The sequence below is a fragment of the Schistosoma haematobium genome, chromosome 6 (assembly GCF_000699445.3).
Source record: "Schistosoma haematobium chromosome 6, whole genome shotgun sequence".
NCBI lineage: Eukaryota > Metazoa > Platyhelminthes > Trematoda > Strigeidida > Schistosomatidae > Schistosoma > Schistosoma haematobium.
The window spans coordinates 20,574,707-20,597,543 of record NC_067201.1 but is presented as its reverse complement, the minus strand read 5'-3'; the positions used below and the strand labels follow the sequence as shown (position 1 = coordinate 20,597,543).

Below are 22,837 nucleotides of genomic sequence, written 5' to 3'. Positions count from 1 at the left end.
TGTTGTTATCTAGCACTTGTCGACAATTCACGAGAATACTCGTATTTCAAAGTTTATGGTAACCGACTTAGTTGTTTGTCTCAATAATTAACTGATTTGATTTGATATAATGTAAGTAAACATATTTGGATGTATAACCATTTTTTGTTGAAGTATTAATCGACATACATGTTTCCCATGCTATTCACATAAGCATAATATTTCCTTAACGATGTAAATTTAAAATCGCAAGCTGATCTTAGTTGGATCACAATTGAAACCCTGACAGCGCTAGGTGACCTTTCCGTTCTACAATGGGACTCCTCAGTAGTGGGGATCGACGACTGCACATCAGAGAGTATAACCCAGGACCTTCCGTCGCGTGCGAATATGACGTGTAGACAACTGAGCCGGATATGATTAATAGTTGTTTACATGAATATTATCGTGTCTATATTTGACACTACTTTAAATAGAAACTATGAACTGAGTAGAAAACATCACATTGTGTAATCAGTAATGCGTTCTTTAAATGTTAAAGTATGACATTTATCTGGTTAACATCTTTTTTATCAAGGTTCTTTCGTACGAGATAGGATAACTAATCTCATACACAACCCTCCTCTGTTATCCGGACTTAAGACTGGGAATAATCTTCAGGCTGTGTTATCCTTTGATCTATATTACTTAAAATATGTTTTGCGACACATTGTGTAAAATGTTTTCTCACACAGTCCTTACCAAACTAAATATTTTCATGTAATGTGTCACTATTTAACCTCATTATTCCATTATTCTCCCTGGGTTTTTTTTCTTGGTTGTACATGATTAACTTTGTTTTATTCATTGTCTCTTCTTGATGGATAAAGTTGCTCAATTCAGTTGATCTACTTGTATCAATTCATACTGCTTTATGCCAACACGTAAATATTTCATATGTTATCTCAAGTAGTTTAAGTACACTACTTTTTGTGATTGATTCAAATGGCACTTAACTGCATTCGTTGCAAACAAAGATGTTTATCAATTTCATTCTATGCCTTTTCTTACATTTATTATGTAGGATTTGTTTAATAAGTGTACTAGTAATACTCCCTCATTGCTAACAGAGTTGTTTTTCGTTATTGAGGGAACTTAATCAGTATATCTTTCTAATACTAATCAATACCTTTAGTTGAACACTCCTCCTTCATCTTCTTGACTAATCCCTGTTGCATGATCACCTGAATAAATTTTCACGTGATTTCTTGCTTTCAGTATTTATGTTTCTTTCTACGAACTAATTCTTTCCTGTACTATATCCTTATTGCAATCTTTCTTTTATATATTACCACCTCTGAATTAACTACTTTTATGAATCCGGTGTCCATCTTGTTGTGTTAATGAGGTATGGCAACTTGGACCGATGCATAAATGTGCCTGGTCCTACGTTTTAGCTGACTGACTGATGTTATGTATTATGTTTTACGTATTCCAATTGTTCGTGGTAGTATTAGGAGAGATTGTAAGCTTGATGTTAGTACTTCAAATTTAACTAAAATATTCAATAGTAAGTTCATATTACTACCAAACTCAAACAATAAACCTCTAAATGATCAGCTGAATAATGGGCCTGTATAACAGGAATGATTTGTCAGGTTTTTCAGATCGTTTTAATGTGCATGTTTAATGAAAATTCGTATGAAACATTTTGTCTCAACGAAAAGTGTTTTTACTGAAAATCTTTCTTTTTTTTTCCGTGTGTAGGAATGCATTCGTGCTCTTGGTCGGCGTGGTGCACATCTACCTTTTCGTGCGAGTAAATTAACTCAAGTACTGCGTGATTCATTTATTGGAGATCGTTCTCGAACGTGTATGATTGCTATGATATCACCTGGTATGTCTAGCTGTGAACATACATTAAATACACTACGTTACGCTGATCGGTAAGATTCTTCTCATGTTCTGTGTATACGTATGTTTATGTGATTAACTGTCGTTGAAGAATTGTCACCACGTTGTTTTAATATCATGGGTTATTTTTTAAAAACATGTAGTATTTTATCATTCTAATTGTAATTTCAATTATAATGAAATTATAATTTGTCTCATAAAATGCATGAACAAAACTATTAAGGCTTCTTAGTTATAGACTTTCTGAAAGACTAATAGTAAAGTTTCTTAAACACTTGATGGATTGGTTCCAACTTAATTTGTGTGATTCTAAAGAATAACAATGTACCTTCCATATTCGGAGATGGGACAAATATCCTGCTACAAGTAGAGTATTTTGAAATGGATATTAAGATTGATGTACCGAAAATTAGTTTGGTTAACTTTACTTGACCTGTTCATTGGACAGATTGCGTATCAACTTGTACCAGTGATGTTAATAGTGGATCGGCAAAATATTTCAAGAGACATATACTAATTCCCTACAGTTTGTTACTGCCGCTTGATTGTGCAACCAGAATTTATAACAGAAGACTAGTTGGGAACGTATTAATTTTTTATTGGCTGTTTTGACTTCTGTAAAGCGTAATGGACACATCAGTAATTACTGTTTAACATGTTGTACGAGTCTGGTTATTGATACGCAGTCTTCGTATGGATGAGCGCAACGACTGTCTACTTTAACGAGCGGTGTTATCTAGTATATGTGTAGGTTGGAAAAAAGCTAGGGTTGGCCAAACCAAGCTGTGACACTAGTCCAAGGAGTGACCCGACCGAAGCTGCTACCTTGACGCGGTGGTCAGGCCTGCCTATCGTAATGATCCAACCGAGCTATATTGGCTGGAACATATGTTCTTGTAGGTTCTACCATGCCAGGCAGTTCGATTGGAGAACGGTAAGACTAAAAGCAGTAACTCTAGGTCTGAGGGCGAAGTCGTACTGCTGACTGTAGAGGGGTGTGACAGCAGTAAGCTGTTTCCCTCAGACAACCAGCATCTGCAGCGATGCTACCTTCCTACAAGGAGTGGTGGGGCTAGAAAAGGTCGACTCTAAAAATGTCACACCTCACCTTACCTCACGGATTTCCGTCTCCGGCGGTAAGGCCCTTTGAAGAACGGAGCTAACACATTAAAAACCTTCCACGAAAAGGCCGTGCGCGACCGGCCTCAAGCAGTTGTCCCTTGGGCTCTGCGGTCACGCTCCCAGGTCTTTAAGACCAACACTAATCCAATTTCCTTTTGAGGTTCCTCAAGAAATACCCTTCCACGGTGTGGGCAGGTGGGAAGTGACACCAGCCCTCATACCCGTAACAGCACACGAGACCAAGTTGGTCACATTCAAGTCCTTCCTAAACCTCCTAATACCTCTCTTATCTCCATGACTAACCATCCTCACGTCTCTTTATCACCTCGCACCGCTAGGGCAAACGATTCGAGTACGCGGAACGTTATTCCTGGTCTCCTGAAACCACGCTTTGAACTACACGTAGGAGCTTTTAACGTCCGAACACTGTGCCAAATAGGACAGCAAGCTTCCTTAGCTAGGACTTTAGAATCCCGCGCCATCGATGTGTGCTGCGTCTCCGAAACGCGCATACAGGATCCAAGTAGCGTCATTCACTTGACCTCACCATGCCAAAATAAAGAACCGACTCGATTCACACTTCGTGTATCTGGAAGCCCTGATTCTGCTTCCCGTGGCCTCGCCGGCGTAGGTATAGCATTAAGTCCTAGGGAAGAACTAGCTCTCTTAGAGTGGATCCCAGTAGACAGTCGTTTGTGCGCTGTCCGACTGAACGGAACAGTAAGAATCCGGAAAGATAGGGACACTCGTCGTTGCCTCTTCGTCGTCTCTGCCTATTCTCCCACTGACTGCAGCTCAGATGATGTAAAAGATGAGTTTTACAGAAAGCTTTCGGACCTTCTCCGAAAAGCTAAGCTCTCGGATGTAGTAATAGTGGCCGGTGACTTTAATACTCAAGTAGGTAAACTAAGCGAAAGGGAAAGACATCTGGGTGGATCTTATAGCATCGTGGCTCAAAGAACAGATAATGGCGACCGTCTGTTGCTCCCATAACCGCCTGTTCCTTGCAAATACTAACTTTAAGCATAAGGAAAAACATCTTTTAACATGGCGACCCCCTAATTCGTCCCAACGTTGGACCCAAATAGATCACATCGCTATCAGCCACCGATGGAGTGGCTCGATAGAAGATTGCCGCTCATTCTGGAGCACATGCTTAGATTCAGATCATGCTCTAGTACGAGCGCGTATTTGCCTGCGTCTTACTGGACGTCGGAAAGACGCTGCAAGGAAACCTCTTAGGGGCCTACTTAATGATAATCCCAGCTAAGAGTATATTTCAGGAACAACTAGAGAAACAGTTAGGCAGCCATGTATGTGATGCCCACCCCGAGGCAGCATGGAATGATATCCGAAAAGCTGTGGAAACAGCAGTGATATCTGCTAGTAAGGTAAACCAGAAGGTTAGGGAGCAACACTGGATCTCAGCAGCATCTATCTCACTGATAGATGCTCGGAAACTCATTCCACCTGGCTCTGAACATAATGAAGAGCGGAGTCAGCTTAAGCGCAAGCTGACAAGAAGTCTACTCAATGATCGTGAACAGTGGTGGGTATCGAAAGCAAGAGAGATGGAAAAGGCAGCGGCAATAGGTAATAGCAGACAATTGTTCAAACTTGTTAAGGAAACTGGTATTAGGAAACCGACTGTTAGCGAAACATTCTCAGAGAAAGATGGACATATTATGCATTCTCAATCCAGGAGATTGGATCGATGGGCAGAGCACTTTAGGGATCAGTTCAACTGGCCTTCAGCCACACTTCGGTTTCCCACGATCTCCAGTCAACCCGAATGGCAAGTTAATGTAGGTCCTCCGTCTGTTTACGAAGTTGAAAAAGCCATAGGAAATGTGAAGCAAGGGAGAGCAGCAGGCCCTGACAAGTTCACTCCTGAGATTTTTAAGGATGGTGGTTCAGTATTAGCAGTGAGATTAACTGAGGTCTTAGGTAGAATTTGGGAACTGGACGCAATCCCATCTGACTGGTCTCAATCACTGATTGTGCCAGTCTATAAGAAAGGACAAAAGTCCTCTTGTGACAATCACAGAGGAATCAGTCTGTTGTAACGGGTCGACTGCAGGTTAGATGCGCAGCGTATTATCGATCGCTTCTGTGACACGGAAAAACACGTAGTGAACGGCCTAGGGTTCTGATTGGTCCCGCTTCCCTGTCTAGCCCAGCCAGTTGAGTCTAGAACGCAAGTCACAGCCTCTGAGTTATGAATCGTTATATTTCAAACATACTCTATTTATATACCAACCAAACAGACCACATCGTACCATAAAAATAGAAAACAACATCTGTACAATATTTAACGAGTGAAATAAATAATGTCCAATAGGGTCATTTAGAGTCCATTTAGAGTCCAAGGACATCATTAGACTTAACATGATAATGATTGGTATATTATTCTGCATCCATAATACCTCCCCTTTTTTTGAAGCTCCGGAGTTGATATCCGGATTTCTAAAATTTTCTGCGTCCGTCCTCCCCCGCGAAATAATGTTGGGTCCTCATATACCCAAGTAACAATTAGTCTGATTCTATTTAAGGCATATTTCCCGTATTGGGTAGAGGGTCCACTAGAACTGACTAGATGATGAGGATCAGCGACACTAGATATGAGGTCATTAAGGTTTGATTCTTATGAAACATATTCATCAGACCTCTTCAAAATTCCATCAGTGGATAATAGATCACTAAAATAAACAGCATCTTTGAAATTTGTATTAGATTCCTGACCATTATTTGATGCATGGGACACATTTTCTAGCACGATGGGTTCTTGTGAGCTGGATGCCTCACTGTCTGTACATGTTTCAGGCACAGTGGGATTTGAACCCACGACAGGGCATGCTTCTGAATTGGACATTTCTGGATCGCTGGACGGATCATGAGCGACTGCCTTGTTTGCATTACTGATCATCAGGGATTCATAGAGGCTTTTGTTTTCATATTCATACGTCCTGCAGTCATTTTCGAGTTCAGTATGCAAGTGAGAAATTAATTCATCAATTTCTTTCACATCTCCGAAACATGGGAGATTTAGCAGTTGCGTGCGTAAATTGTCCGAAACAGTCAACTGGCTCTCTCTGAAACGCTGCTGTTGGCGATCAAGTAGTAGCTGCAATTGATCGGGAAGGATAGTCATTTTCTGAATCAGCAGGGTAATGAGAAATACTGTGATCAAGTAACAACCAATGACTTCCAAGAACACAGACTATCAATCTGAATGCTGATTGGCCAAAATAAATAGGCTGAATCTCGTCCAATTACAGGGTTCGAAATTTTCTCTACCCCGTCTCCAATTGTTGTAACGCGTGGACTGCAGGTTTTGATAAGCAGCGTTTCAGAGAGGGCCAGTTGAATGTTTCGGACAATTTACGCACGCAACTGCTAAATCTCCCATGTTTCGGAGATGTGAAAGAAATTGATGAATTAATTTCTCACTTGCATACTGAACTCGAAAATGACTGCAGGACGTATGAATATGAAAACAAAAGCCTCTATGAATCCCTGATGATCAGTAATGCAAACAAGGCAGTCGCTCATGATCCGTCCAGCGATCCAGAAATGTCCAATTCAGAAGCATGCCCTGTCGTGGGTTCAAATCCCACTGTGCCTGAAACATGTACAGACAGTGAGGCATCCAGCTCACAAGAACCCATCGTGCTAGAAAATGTGTCCCATGCATCAAATAATGGTCAGGAATCTAATACAAATTTCAAAGATGCTGTTTATTTTAGTGATCTATTATCCACTGATGGAATTTTGAAGAGGTCTGATGAATATGTTTCATAAGAATCAAACCTTAATGACCTCATATCTAGTGTCGCTGATCCTCATCATCTAGTCAGTTCTAGTGGACCCTCTACCCAATACGGGAAATATGCCTTAAATAGAATCAGACTAATTGTTACTTGGGTATATGAGGACCCAACATTATTTCGCGGGGGAGGACGGACGCAGAAAATTTTAGAAATCCGGATATCAACTCCGGAGCTTCAAAAAAAGGGGAGGTATTATGGATGCAGAATAATATACCAATCATTATCATGTTAAGTCTAATGATGTCCTTGGACTCTAAATGGACTCTAAATGACCCTATTGGACATTATTTATTTCACTCGTTAAATATTGTACAGATGTTGTTTTCTATTTTTATGGTACGATGTGGTCTGTTTGGTTGGTATATAAATAGAGTATGTTTGAAATATAACGATTCATAACTCAGAGGCTGTGACTTGCGTTCTAGACTCAACTGGCTGGGCTAGACAGGGAAGCGGGACCAATCAGAACCCTAGGCCGTTCACTACGTGTTTTTCCGTGTCACAGAAGCGATCGATAATACGCTGCGCATCTAACCTGCAGTCCACCGGTTACGACGCAGTTTGACAAATATAGTATCTAAAATATTGGCTTCAATAATACTTCGACGCCTAACTAAAGCTAGTGAAGAGGAGACTAGAGAAAATCAGGCTGGTTTTCGACCTGGACGTGGTTGTATAGATCAGATATTCACACTACGTCAGGTTCTAGAACACAAACACACGTTCAGACGCCCCGCAATCGTAGTATTTCTCGACCTTAAAGCAGCATTCAACTCTGTCGATCGTAAGGTTCTATGACAGTGTTTGTCACTGAAAGGAGTACCAAAGAAGTACTTTAACCTTGTAAAGGCTCTCTACTCGAACACAACTGGTAGAGTGAGAGCTTGTGGCGAACTGTCATCAGAATTGATTACCTCAAGTGGTGTTCGTCAGGGCCATCCACTCTCTCCATTCTTTTTCAACTTTGTCGTTGACGTGCTTTTAGAGATAACACTTCCCTCATCTAGATTTCCAGGGGTTGAACTTCTACTGGGAGGTTCACTTGTTGACTTACAATATGCTGATGACAGTTTTACTTGGTGAAGACGCTGACAAAATGCAGAGTCTTCTGATCACTCTAAGCAACAATGCAAGCATGTTCCGAATGCGATTCTCTCCCTCGAAATGCAAAATGTTACTTCAGAATTGGGTCGCATCGACACCCGAACTAATGATAGGGAGTGAAGTAGTTGAGCGTGTCGACTGCTTCACTTATCTGAGAAGTCTCATGAGCCCTTGTGGTCTGGTGTGTGACGAAATCTCAGCACGGATACAGAAGGCTCGATTAGCTTTTACCAACTTGCGTCATTTATGGTGTAGGCGAGATATCCGTCTATCAACCGTCCTACTTTATGGCAGTGAAGCATGGCCGGTAAGAGTAGAGGATATTCGTAGGTTACTAGTATTTGATCATAGGTGTCTTCGAAATACTGCTCGTATATCCTGGGACCATCGAGTAAGTAACGCAGTTGTTAGGAAACGGGTACTAGGTAAGGATGGCAAATCAATTGATGACGTAATGAAACTTCATCAGTTGAGATGGCTGGGACATGTGTTACGTATGCCCAACGACCGACTGCCTCAATGTGCGATGTTTTGTTGTATAGGAGTAGATTGGAAGAAAGCTAGGGGCGGCCAGACCAAAACATGGCACAAGTCCATGAAGTCACTGACAAGTGGACTGAGTCATGTTGGTAGGTGTAGACTACCTGGTTGTGGACCGCGAGATGATAGTAACCGATGGTTAGAGACCCTGAATGACATGGCTCAAAATCGTTTGTAATGGCGCAGGTGCATCCACTCTTTGTGTTCTCCCAAATTTTGATCTTCTGAATTCTTCATGTCCCTTTCTTTTTTCTCTTTCCAAATTTATTTCACTGGATTATACTTCTTGAATAACATCTTCAAACCCTAATTTTTCTAATTACAGCTTATAATTTTACTACATCTAGCACTACGGGATTTGAATCGACCACTGCATCTCTGTGCAAATGTGGTGTGGCAACTCAAACTGATGTACGTACGTGCGAAGTTCTACGTTGATACTGACTGACCAAGGAGTGATTGACCATTTGACTGAGCCATGTAAGCAGGTGTTGATTAGCCTAGCCAGGGTCCGTGTGATTTTCCTAACTAATCACTAGTGACTTTCAGTTTAATGTATGAGAATCGTTTGCAGTACCATAAGTGCATTGATTCCTAGCTTTCCTACAGAATCTGAGTTTCGAAGTCTCGCTATACACTTTTTATTTTTCTATCAATATTTTTCTACTACTGATACTGCTACTATGTCTACTACTCTGGTATGTGACTTGAAGCAATCCTATCTCACTGTATTAATGCTGTATCTTAATTACAATATTCGTTGCTTATTTATTCTTTTTGTGATATGTTTTGCAATGCAATACTGTCATTATTACGATGGATATGATTTTCTTTAGTGAACTGTTGATTTCATATTATCGAATATATATATATATATATATATATATATATATATATATATATATATATATATATATACATTTAGTTATTTTTAAAAACTTCCTTGCATTTTGTTATTTTATTTTTAGGGTGAAAGAACTTGGACCAGGAACTTTGTCGGCAAGTATGTTTTTTGTTTTGTTTAAAAGTCCTCTTCATTACAAGTTATTTAACATTATTGAATTATAGCTCACTTGTCAAATACCAGTTTCGTTTGTATAGTTTTGAAACAGACACTATGTCTGGAGTTTGAGCAACACTAATTGTCCGCTAGCTTGAACTGAGCTAGGTGCATCGCAGTAGGTGTTATTCAAACTTAACACGTATTAGTCGGAAGTTGACTTGATTTAACCAGTAAGCAAGTGACCACTTTTAGAGAATTTCTGTTACTGTTAACTTGCTAACTGACATGTAGATAGTTCTTCTATCTACTCCTATTCTTTGTAAGTAATCACTCGTGCTTTCAGTGTATCATGTATCATCCTGTAAGTGTTCAGGCTTGAAATCTTATTTCAATGATTACAATATCTAGTTGGTCGAGCTCAACTATTTATTCCCAGAATTTTGATGCCTAAAGAGCTTCCTTGAGTCGAGTTATGTGTTCTTATGTGTGTATATACCTCAAAGTTTACAGTTCACTAGGAATTATTACATTTCTTATTCGGTATATTACATCTTTTTTTATTTGACTAAAATATTCTTATAGGTAATAGTAATACTGATCTACCGGCAACTGGTAATACTAATCAACCACAGTTATCATCTCGTAGTTCAAATTGTACCGTTGCTGGAGGCACGGTGGCTCCTCAAATCAACTTTCGGAATCTTCCAAGTACTAATATAGGTGAGTTTGTCAACTTAGTAATATGTTATCTTTTTCTCTCCACCAAAAAAATTATAGGAACAAGCGGGAATATCTTGTCGAAAAATTATTACCCTTCATCCAATAATAATGATTTTAGTAATAACAACTGGCAGAATGATACATTAACAAATAATCATGTTAATTCAATTGCTGGCGGTGACGGTGATTTAGCTATGCTTCGATCAGCTAATGTAAGTTTTTGTTTGAAATTCGCCTTTATTTTATATTTGTTTGTTAATTTTAAATTGTATATATCCCGTAATTTTCCTACTTAACATTGTTGAAAAAGAAACACACGTTAACAAAACCTATTCTTTTGCTTGGTATTATTCAAAGATCCTTTTCTAATTACTACTTCTCTTAATCTTCTAGAATCGTCAGTGAAGAGGTTCTATCATGTTTTTTTTTTTAAAATAATTCTGATTCATTTATTCGTTTGTGACGAAGTTCATGCTTGCCTCCGAATGCCCTGGTACGGCCGAGAGTGGGGAGAGTCAACTCTTCCTCTCGAAATGCTCTCACATGACCACGTGCATACAATCAGTATCAGGGAAGTCCTACTCACTGCCTTCTCGCAGCATTACTGTTGTTTACGAAATTAAGAGAATGGAAAGCGAATATCCGGCGATTTAATCGAGTTGGTGGACACCGAGAGTCCACCTAGGGGAGTTGGAAAATCCTGATTCCAAACCAGTGGTGCACATGGGTTGCAGTATGCTGAAGGAACAAATGGCGTATGAACCAATGGTTTGTCACCGACTACCATGGGACTACATCTCTTTACATTGCTCCTCCACTACTTTTTGGATTAGACCTGGTCAAAGGCTCTATGTGTGGCCCCCTAATTAAACCACCTGCTTCTGTTTGGGTACCCAGGCAATATCCCAGCCCCTACACAAATCGAATGAATTACGTGGTGCATGTCTATTTAGTGCCTTCTTGTACCAATGTTTGTATTAAATAAATAATGAATAAACGTCCATGCTTCATATAAATTATTGAATAAAAAAGGATATCATTTGAACAGAACTGTTGGTAATATCTTTTTACACACACACCTTTTAAATGTTATAGTTGAATGGATATTAAACTGAATAGGTTAAGCATTGCATATATTTTATGCTGAGAATTGTTTACTACAACCAAGCATGTGACATTGAATGTGAGGCAACTATCATTACTACTATAATTAGCTTCATGAAATTATCTTTTCCTTGTTATGCGAAGATAAAGCAATCAATTGACTCTATATCATGTGCTACTCATTGTTTACCAACTTTAATATAATGTAATTGAAATAGTGTACATTTCATGATACTGATTATTTACTAGTAATCTTAGTAAATTGCAAATCTACCTTTGTAGGCGTTGTTTATACTTCGTTTTGCTCTTTTCAATAGGAAGGTGAAGTACCTGAGGAAGTTCTTCATTTTCATGAAGTTATCGATCAGATTGAACGTATGGAAGAGGAGATTTGTGATGATCACAAAGCTGTTTGTCATGTAAGCAATCTTGCTTTGCCTCCGTTGATTAGAAATTTTAACTTTTGTGTAAAAAAAAGGTTTTATAGGAATATATAAATATAAATGGTTTTAAGGAATCGACATGAAACTTTGTGTAATCTGGTTTCCTGCCACCTTGCAATGGTCAGTAAAGCATATCAGTAGTTAAGAAGGAGTGTGGTGAGTTGAAATTGTACAAGGAACACCATTTCCAACTGTTTAACATTCATGCGGTATACGCCGTGTTGAATCACCTTGTGCTCAATCACCGTAGATGAATGAAGTAGCTGACAATTGAAGGGAAATATCGTGCGACGATGCATTTGGATTAAGTCTGAGGTATTTTACTTCATATATTGAGCTTTATCTTTCATGAAATCGAATTCTTATCATCACACACAGTCAATGGTTTATTCCAAATTATATTACATTTCAAACTTCTTCCTGAGATGGTGAAGAAGATGTGTAGCTCAGGTGGATGATTTTGATGGATTTTTGTTCTCTGAGCTGGATGTTTTGGTCGTCCATTAAAAACGTCTCCCTCTCTTCCTGTTTATGGTTGTCAAATGGTGGTTAGGCACCTGAACTTTCTGAATCGTCCTTAAATTTCGTCTGCTACCAAACTCACCAAGACTGATGAGAATTTCAAGATAAGAGTTCGGTCCACTCAACCGATTCACTCGTTATTTGTTTAAGCTTTGATATAGGGCAGTCTGAAATATTCTTGGATTGTTGATAAAGATAATGAACAGACTAACTGCATTTCCTCGGAATCTTCGGCACAGAAAACTATGTCGTCTCGATATCCCAAAACGATAAGTAAATCTCCTGAAAAGATCAGTTCCTGGAGAAAGTGTGATTTCTCGGACGACATCTACGGCAAAGTTCAATAAAATAGAGGGCAGTGGATGACCTTATCGAACACTATTTGAGACTAACAATGCCAGTAACAATTCACCATAAGCTTTAAATTAGTCAATAGTTTCCGATTGAAGGGCCTTCGCAAGGTTTATGTATTTCAGTACACTTTTCAATGACAAACCTTGCCAGAGTCTAAAATTGCCTTGAACATGTCTACATCTAGATTAAATATAGTATATAAGTAATTTTTCGGAATTTACGTTGGCAATCTTAAGGTAGTGGTCAATTGTATTGTTTTACAAACTCAGAGTTTTCATAATGTAATCTTTTTGTATACTCACAAAGTGGCACTTCAGACCAAGTTATTCATATATCTACGAACTATAACCTGTAACACAACAAATCTCATAGGGTAGTAGCCCATAGATTACAAAGTTAAAATTTGAGATATTACAATGTCTTGCAAAATACACTTGAAGTAATCATGTTTTCCTAATTGCAGTTTTTAATTCCCTATACATTGCTGTGACTGTTATTTAGAAAGTCTGGTGCACATTGAATGCACAAAATGTACCTATGTTATAATATATATTTATAATATTTCAATGGGTAGTAAATCAAAAGCAAATTATAACTGGTATGATGAAAGTAATAGTTTAGAAATTGGAACTGGTTTTTTCGAATTATTATTATTATTATTATTATTATTATTATTATTATTAATCGTAATTTTGTTGTATAATCAATAAGTGACTAGATTATTATGTACATATATTCCATTTATCACAAGCTTTCAGTTGATTTATTAACTACTGTTGTACGATTTACTATTCTTAATTTGTTGCCAGCCTATTATTTACAATCTCCCCTAGTCATAGCCAATTTTGTATTTTTATTTTTCATTATATGATGTAATGTTATCTGGTATGTCTGTATATAAATCACACCTGTTTGAAATATAAGTATAGTAGAGGCTGGATGGTACTTCTGGACTTAAGGTCGGTTGTAGAGAGGTACTAGAGAATTGCTGACCTATGAGAAACTTAGTTGCCAGCTCGTCGATTCTGCTGGTTGGGTGTGTATTTGTGCAATTCATGGACACTTGGGCTATCAAGGAAATAGGATTTGCGGAACGGACCTAATTAAAATCAGGATTCTGATTAGCGACTGGCCATGTTGATTTGAGTCTCAGCGGCCATAAGACAACGATAATTGGTTCATTTGTTGCTTGAATTATTTCACATTATCAATTCACCCTTTAATAACTACGGTTTCTCTGTGTTATTTTCTGTGGTGTCATGGATTTCGATATCATGTGAGACTTATTTATGTACTCTGTTCTGAGTCATGTTTTATAGGTGTAAGTGGTGTGCTAAGGATACTACGCTGCTGAATTCAATCTACCAATGATTGTTGAAAAGCCGAATGCTTAAACTACTGATGTGTAGTAATGGTTGAGCGTGGAGAAATAGCCACAGTTTAAAAATTATTAAATATGTGATCTCCCTTCCTTTCATTGAATATCTCTACACTGGACTCACTGAGTGTGACTATTTGTAATTGTATTGAATATATTATTATCTAATATTAATCTACTTTTCTATTCTGGGTTGTAAATCCTGGATCTGATATAACGTGATTAGTCTTATTATCTTACTTCTTAGTTTAATGTTCAATAGTGAACCATGTTTTATACATTTAAATACCTGTCTAAACTTTTCTAATTTTCGAATAATTTTATATCTGATTATTTCATAATTTTATTTTTATAGTCTATGAGCGATTGGACTAAAGAACATTATTCTTTATACAAAATATCAAATCAAGTGGAATTCGATGTTGAAGGTTAGTTTTATATGTAAATTTTTAAATCTATATATTCCAATTATATTGATTTTTAGTACAGGAGATTTGTGGAGATTTTTATTTTCTATAACATACTTCATAGAACTTAGACAATTATTGAAAATCAGAAAGCATTAGATGGCTTTTTTTGTCCATCAGCGATGTGCATTCGGTGACTTTGTTGTGAACAAGAACACAGGCAGGGATAACCCCTTGTATTTTTATACAAAATGTGGAAATCATACGTTCAATACTTCTTTCGTGAATCATCCATCAATTGTCTTAAACTTCATCGTTCCTTCGGTGACATAACAATTAATCTCTGTTCTCGTTCTCTTCGATTCGATCATCTCAATTCTCTGCTGCTAGGTTTTCCACTTCCGATTTGTGTTACATAATACTTATGTCTGTCGATATAAGTAGAATACACCTCAACTCCACCAGCTATTGAACTCAGGCCTCTTGCAGTAGGCACCCCACTTCATTACTGAGTCGCCAGCCAGTGATTTACATTTCTAACTTCCATAAATCTGGATTAATGCACAACTGCAAATTGAGATTTCTTGGGCTAGAACGAAACGACTATTTATTGCTTCTTTGTTTTTTGTTGTCGTCGTTTATTACTCGGTTTTCATGTTCGCATTACTCTTTGTCAACTGTGAATCGGTTCCATAAATACGTTAGCTGTCATGATCTGAACTTGATTTCACAAGATTTAGGAGACATCAGTGTTCAGAAAGTACTGAGTGTTTGTGAAAATATACTTATTCGATCTTCGTTTCCGTTATTTGAAATATCCATGAAAGTCCTCAAAACTCTTGCCTTTCAGCTACTTTGTTATTTCGACTTTAGTATTTTCTATATCATCCCACTTCAGCTTTCGCATAATCGTTTCGTGATTCGCAATCAGACAAATTTTTCAAGAGTTTAAGTCTAATCAGTAAGATCGGTAATCTTATTGTCGAATCAAAAGTTCGTAAACAATCACTGTCGGATATACAGGCACATTGTTATAATGTCAGCGTAGTTTAGTTCTCTTTTAGGTGGCTTTCATTCTTCTTCTGAAGTCACCCACATTAGCCACAAATCTTAACCACTGTCTTGATACTTTAGTGATGTCATTATCAACGTTTTCTAAATTTTCTCATTTCCAAGATTCTTTTTTTTGTTTTGCCATTCATTACTCCCCGTGATTATATGAATTTGCTATCACCATTGTCACCAATGTCTGTTTGCTTACTACTGGATAGATCATATAAACTAACCATTTTCTTACTGATTCATGTTCTATTCATTGTACCGTTATGAATAGACTATTATATTATTCATTTCTATGCTTTACTATTGTCAGTCGGTTAGCTACAACATAGGACTAGGCACATATGTGCATCAGTCCAAGTTGATCATTTTTTTATTGGTTGTTGTGTTACCATGAAAATTAATTTGTGTTATATTGTAAAATCAGTTGTTATTCTCACTCTCTTTATTGTTTATTCTTTTCCTGTAACAGAATATAGTGCTCGTTTAGAATATCTACTTAGCAAACAAATTAAAATTTTATCCTCTTTAAAAGGTAAGTTAATAATATTGATAATTTTTTTTAATAGTCAGTTTATTATTATCATTATTTCTATTAGTGATACTATAGCACTTTTACGTATGTCTGAACACCGATTATCACGACGCACAATGCTCACTAGTGTTGGAGACGGTTGGAAGAGAGTTAGGGGTGGCCAAACCAAAACGTGGCATCAGTCAATGAAGTCACTAACTTCCGGTCTGAGCCATGTTGGTAGATGCAGACTACTTGGTTGGGGGGTCCACGTGACTATCGTAACCAATGGTTGGAGACTTTGGGTGACATGGCTTATAATCGATCACATGGGATTGAAATCGCTTTATATCTTTCTTCCTGTACTATATCCTTATATGCAATCTTTCTTTTATATATTACCACTATTGAATTAACTACTTCTATGAATCCGATGTTCGTCTTGTTATGCTAATGAGGTATGGCAACTTGGACTGATGCATATATGTGCCTGGTCCTACGTTGTATCTGACTGACTGATAGCACTGTCATTGTTGCATAAACATAAATATTATCTTTGAAATTAAGTAGAAATGAACTAAGCACGTAAGTTTGAAGTTGGCCTTAATTAATGCATCTGATATAACGGTTGAATGAAGATAAATTCTGTTTACTTCAACAGTAGAACTTGTGAACTTAAGATTGTGTTATAACTTGTGGGTTTGTACCCCTATCAATGTATAACGTAATGATACCGCCAATTAGAGAGCAGTGAATTATCGATTGGACCAATGACGCATAAAACCTGTACGGGCAGTCTACAGTCCTTATCGATCCTGCTTCCAGCCTGGCCCTACTTGTTAAGTCAAGAACACCAATCTCAGCCTCTGTGATATGAATCATTTATTTCAAACATACTGGATTTATATACCAACCAAACAGACCACATCGTACCGCCAAATAGAAAATAACATTTGTACAAGATTTAGCCAAATGTGGTTGTGAATGTGGGAGACAGTAATTGATAGACTGGGTATAGCTTAACAATGGCAAATCATATAATGAGAGTCTATGGGTCAAAATAAAGCTTATGATAAGAGGGACACGATTATGAATAGTTGAGTTATTTATCAATTATATGATAAATATATATATATGTATAGTATTAGTCCATAAATGGATCTCAATAGTTACCATTCATTATTCTTATCGAGATATAACGGATTCTACTACCCCTGAACTGGATACTCCGACTGATAGGTTGTGAACAGATCGGGGTCTTGTTCTACAGAATGCGCGAATTAAGACCAAATATAGAGAATCAGGGTATAAATGAGACAATATTTTACTCAGTACAATTACAAGCAGTTTACACTCAGTGAGTTAGTTCAGAGTCGAATTCAATATGAGGAAAGAAGATCATAAATTAAATAGTCAACTAGATCTGTCTATCTGTTCATTAGTCACTCTTCAGCACCACATCTACACAACCCAGTTCAGAAAAATAAAACGACATTTACTCATCGGAAATCAGTTTGTCGTATAAGTTACTACCTAAATAACTTATTGTTTTACAATAAAGGCTGATTGAATACAGTCTATGATATCAACAAATGGAGGAAATCCAAACTGTGTTTTGTTGTTTATCTGAAGACGAAATTAAACATCTTATCAACTTTGTTCAAATTTGATAATTCTACCACTGACTAGTTCTACAAGTGAAGCAATCGTTATGACATACAATTTTTTTCACTCGGTGAATTAATGTAGATTCTATTCTAACAATTGTACATATTTATAATTTACGAAATCAGTCAGTAATACAAATAGGCCTCTATACAAATAAAGTATAACTGTAGTCGGAATATGATAACTATTATTCAATAATTATAACCAAAAATGGGTAGTGGATAGCAGTGGAATACAGGACGCGCGCCGCTTCGTCCTATTTGGGACTCGTCAGCTGGATGTACGTGTATCTCAGAGTTGATATTCAATCCGGAGCTTGAACCCAGTACTGTTCGCTTCAGACGTCAAATACTTTTGAATTAAAGCAATATGCACATATGCCAATAAGAGACTGATTAGTTTCAGTGTTGATCATCAATCGGAAGATTCAAGTAATACAATACCAAGTGAATTTAAACTTCACCCCATTGTACGAGCAAGTGGATAACGCGATGGCGTTTGAAGCGAACGGTAATTTATTCTAGTCCCAGAGTGAACATCAATCCTGGGATGCCAGGTACATCCAGCTGACGAGTCTTAAATAAAACGAAGCGTACATGCGCATATACCAATAATAAGAGATTGATCAATTGCAGTCGTAAACATCAATAGGCAGATTCAAGTAAAACAATAACAAGTGAATTTATTATTCAATAATGTATCTTTATTATACAACTGGTTATATGTGAGATTAAAGTATCAAACATGTTTGATGACATTGTTTTACAAGAGAGAGAAAACAAACAAACAATAAAGTGCCTGGAAATCCTTAATCATTTTCTAATTTACATTAAAGCTTTTATTTGATGAGAGAGTATTTCATCTCTGTTTTTCATTATCATCCTTTCTCGATTACCTCGTCAGAAAATTTTTTTTCTATTTTCACAGATAAAGTGACATTATGGCGCCGTGATCTAAGACAAGAAGAAGAACTAAGCACTAATTTACAACGAAATCATAAATTATAGTTTCTAACTCACTTTACTGATAACAAATCAATACAAGTCAATAACATAAATAATATGGATTGTAATTGTTGAATCAATCATGTTATAATGTTTCGCATTATATGTATGTATCCGTCTGTCTGTTTACAAATTCCCGACCTTGATGAAAGTGATCCTAGTCAGCAACATATTTTGTTGGTTAGAGTTTGGATTAGATATTTTTTGTCAATTAAAGATTTACTGTGATACGATAAATAGGATTATGAACTATGTTCTTTTTACAGTTTGTATGCGGTTATAAGCATATCAACACAAGCATTGAGAAGATCTTTTGTCTTAAACACACTCCTGTTGTGTTTTATGCTGTTGCACCATGTTGAACACATGGTTGCTGGTATCTGTATGTCTGTAAAACATGGAAAGCGTGTGCAGATATGGTCTGATTATGTATCATCAATCCTTGTTCACTGTATTTTTTTCTGTTCTCACTATTCTTATTCTCCCTATTTTTTTTATTTACACCTATACCAAATAAAAAGTAGCTCCTCATGCTTTCTCTCTTTACATATTATCATTTTTAAAAGTATAAGCGTTACACAATTCAAAATGCATATACCATCATCATTTTGTGATTTTGGTTGTCAAGTCTAACATTACATTTCAACCAATTGAATGCTCTTCTTCTTTAAAATACTATCTACATTTCCTCCCCTTCATTTTAATGCAACAATGATCTATTTGTGCACTGAACTAATGTTGATTCATTTCTCACATAAAATGGAATGTATGTATCTATGCAATCGCAATGTATTGATTACTGTTTTTAGTTGCTTTCGTATTCATTTACTATTTTGCATGTTAAGAGGCAATAGTGTAACCTCACAATATTGATAGTATCACCACATGTCCTAAAGACGCCAGAGTTGTTGGTTTTTATGAACAATTTCCTCTTCATTTGTTCATTCAATATTATAACAAATACATTCTTAGGATCGAAAAGAACACTTGATCGAAGTTGGTATGTTTTTCATTATGTTTGTGTGTTTCCATCGTTACTTACCAAATGTAAACGTCATGAGTTTAGGTTTGAGTACAATAGAATCTGTTTTTCTCCTAAATATGTTAGTCAAATTATCGACTGTGTAACATACAGAGTTGAATCCAAGCAGGTGTAATTCTGCTTTAGGAAGTATTTTTGTTTCTCCACTACATGGCAGTCTTCAACATATCCATTTACCTTCATGAATATTTACTTCCTGTTCGGTAACGTTGTGTTTAGACAATGTGATGAGATTTTAGTAAGTTAGTCATAAGCCGCGTTTGCACAATGTGTTGGGATTACTTCAAGACAAATCCCATTATAGACGTATCGGTAGCAGTAGGACAAACTAGGTGTATGAAAATGACTGGTTTTGAAACGTTCTAATCCACAGATAACGACTCACGACCTTATCAATCGACTTTCCAACTCCCCCGGACACCCTGTATCTGACATTGTCATCGTTCACTTAATGATAGGACGAGTTGGATTGCTTTGAGAGACCTCTATTATCAAGTGTGTAATTTAGCTGGTCAATACGTAAGTGCCTTGCTAAATATTTCGTCATTTCAACTTCAAAATAGTTAGGTGGACGCGCTTCGTGATAACGATCCAATTATTTGCCATTTGAATCCACTAAGCATAAGTCCTCATAGTTATAGTTCGATAACCTCAAACTATCCTGGTGCTGCAAAGGGTGGGGAGAGTTTGCTCTCTCTCATTGCCATGTGTATACAGCCACTGTCAGTAAGGTCCTACTCAATGACCTCGTGGCTGGAGTTTCCATGAAACTGTGAGGACGCAAAGCGGTCTGTTGATAGGGCCGATCCTAAACCAATGGTGTGCGTGGGCCCCTGTGTTTTGAGAGGACAAGTGGCGTGTGAGCCCGTTGTCAGTCAACTGCCAGTGTCCTAGCACACGTGAACGAAATGGTAAGCACTTCAGTACATCTTTCCACGCGTCCCTTGTCTATTCCTCTACCCTACTTCGTATGTGTTTTTGTTGTTCGCGTTCTACGGCAGCTCATCTATGTTGTGGACTCTTTACTATCTAAACGATTTCAAGTAACTGAACAGTCGAAAGTTCAATGTTATTACCAAAGACGAATGCTTAACTAGCCTTTCTGAGACCACGTATGGTTTTCGAACTGACTTCACTCAACGTCCTCACACTAACGCAAATCAAACAACAGATAGGGTTGGCTGTATTTTTTATAAAGTCCTAACATTGGTCCCCAGTTGTCACTTCGAAGAGTTCGTTCACGTGCGCTTGCCCAGGGACCCTCTGGCATCGTCTCATTTTGCTGGCGTTACTGTTTCGCTAAGCACTATAGTTGAAGCAACACTGGTCCATTGGATCGTCGTGTATAGTGAGTTATATGTTGCTAAATTAGAAAACGCATCAGTGAGTTGAAATAAGTGTGAGACACGATCTCTATTCGTCATCGCCCTACGCTTCGACCGACTTCATTCCGGGTGTGGTCAAAGCTTATTCTTATTACCCGTCAAATGTTCTGCAGACAGGCGTCTGTGAAATGAGTGATTTGGGTGGCTGATTAGGACCTATTAATTTCAGTTCAGATAACGTTGACCATCTTCAACTTTGCGCAGACTATAACCTGTTTCTGTTTAGCACTAACTTTTGGCACAATTATCGTCGATGTGTTACCTGACATCCTATCTCTGCACCACATCATCACCTACTGCTGGCGTGGCTGATTACAAATGTGCCGTTTCTTTAGGAGTACTTTTATGGACTGATAATGCTCTCGTTTGCACTAATCTTACATTACGTGTTCAGCCCATCGAAAAGTATCGATGAGTATTGACTGCGAATGCACAACTTCACAGACTTTGGCTAAAGTTTCTTGCGGCTTCGCAAAACATCCCGATTATAAGCACTGGGTTTGTATAGGCTCCTAATAACTCATTTAAGCAAGTCAGACTTCTCCGCCAAACATTAGGTTTGACCATAAATAAAGATTGTTATATAACAATACTGTATAAACTTTGCACAAGCAACGAGAAGCCTGACATTGCCAACGAGTAGACAAAAGCTGCTGCATCTGGTAGCTACTGGGAACTCCTTCAATACATTTGAGTAGCTGGCAGCAAGAAACCTGGTATGAGTGAAACATTCTGTGAATTTTATGTGGTGTCTATCAGAAACATCGACTGATATAGTAACAGTTCAGCTATTCTCTTGCCCCCGGAAACATCAATCAAACTGTAACGACTGATCCACCAAACGAGACGGAGTTCCAAAAGGAACAAAAACATTTGAAGCGTCCTTAATCACCGTGCACAAAAGATAAAACCTGGATCTCTTAAGAGATGGTAGCAATCATCTCGTTAACAAACTGACTGAGTTATTTACAAGTGTCTGAAAAATGAATCGCCCCGTCCAACAATTATGAACGGCATCGAAGCGGCACACCCAGACCATCCTGTAGAAAACGAACCCGCTAATAAACTCTAACCATAAAAAAATAGTTCAAACCATTTAAACTCTGCCCTCTTCATTGAGAAGTGTTATGAGGCTCCATGGTGAAAGCCGAGTTCCTTCGGAAGTCACGAGGCTGATACCTCTTCTGACAACCAGAGCGACCACTTATTTAGGCAAATGGAATGCTCGTACAATATTGGAGATCGAGATGGTCTTCCAAATTGCTGCAGAAATGGAGAGATACAACCTGGAACTGCTCGAAATCATTGAAACACACTGGACGCAGGTTGGACAACAACGACCGGCCTCAGGAGAGCTGCTGTTGTACTCCAGCCATGAAGAAGAAAATGCCCCACATACTCGAGAAGTTCGATTATTGCTATCCAAACAAGCACAAAGGGCACTTATGGGGTGGGAATCTCATAGACCAAGGATCATCAAAAGAAAGAGGCCATTACACTGAACGCCATCCAATGCTATGCGCATACCTAAAACTACGATGAAGACGTTAAAGATCAATTCTACAATAGGCTGCAGTCAATCGTGGAAAAGTGCCCAAGAAAGAACCTGACCATTCCGATGGGAGACTCCACCGTCATGGTTGGAACGGACAACACTGGATATGAAGACATCATGGGACGACAAGGACTGGGAGAAAGAAACAAAAATGGTGAGAGATTTGCAAACCTATATGCTTTCAATAAACCGGTCATAGGTGGCACTACAT

The 22,837-nt window shown here is 37.8% G+C and overlaps 1 protein-coding gene across 2 annotated transcripts in view; it reads left to right on the top strand.

The window, feature by feature from the left end:
* Nucleotides 1-20,297, top strand: part of KIF2A_1 (Kinesin-like protein kif2a) — a 39,922-nt gene extending 19,625 nt beyond the window's left edge. Inside the window, exons 13-20 of one of the 2 annotated variants that reach the window (XM_051217096.1) lie at nt 1,726-1,904; nt 9,437-9,471; nt 10,054-10,191; nt 10,249-10,403; nt 11,613-11,714; nt 14,348-14,420; nt 15,931-15,993; nt 18,568-20,297. In XM_051217096.1, coding sequence (XP_051065731.1) covers nt 1,726-1,904; nt 9,437-9,471; nt 10,054-10,191; nt 10,249-10,403; nt 11,613-11,714; nt 14,348-14,420; nt 15,931-15,993; nt 18,568-18,647 — 825 coding nt within the window. In that variant the 3' untranslated portion in view covers nt 18,648-20,297. Of the gene's footprint in view, nt 1-1,725; nt 1,905-8,130; nt 8,949-9,436; nt 9,472-10,053; nt 10,192-10,248; nt 10,404-11,612; nt 11,715-14,347; nt 14,421-15,930 lie in introns of those variants that run through there. The other variant, XM_051217097.1, reaches the window with a different exon arrangement.
* Nucleotides 20,298-22,837: the final 2,540 nt, after the last annotated feature.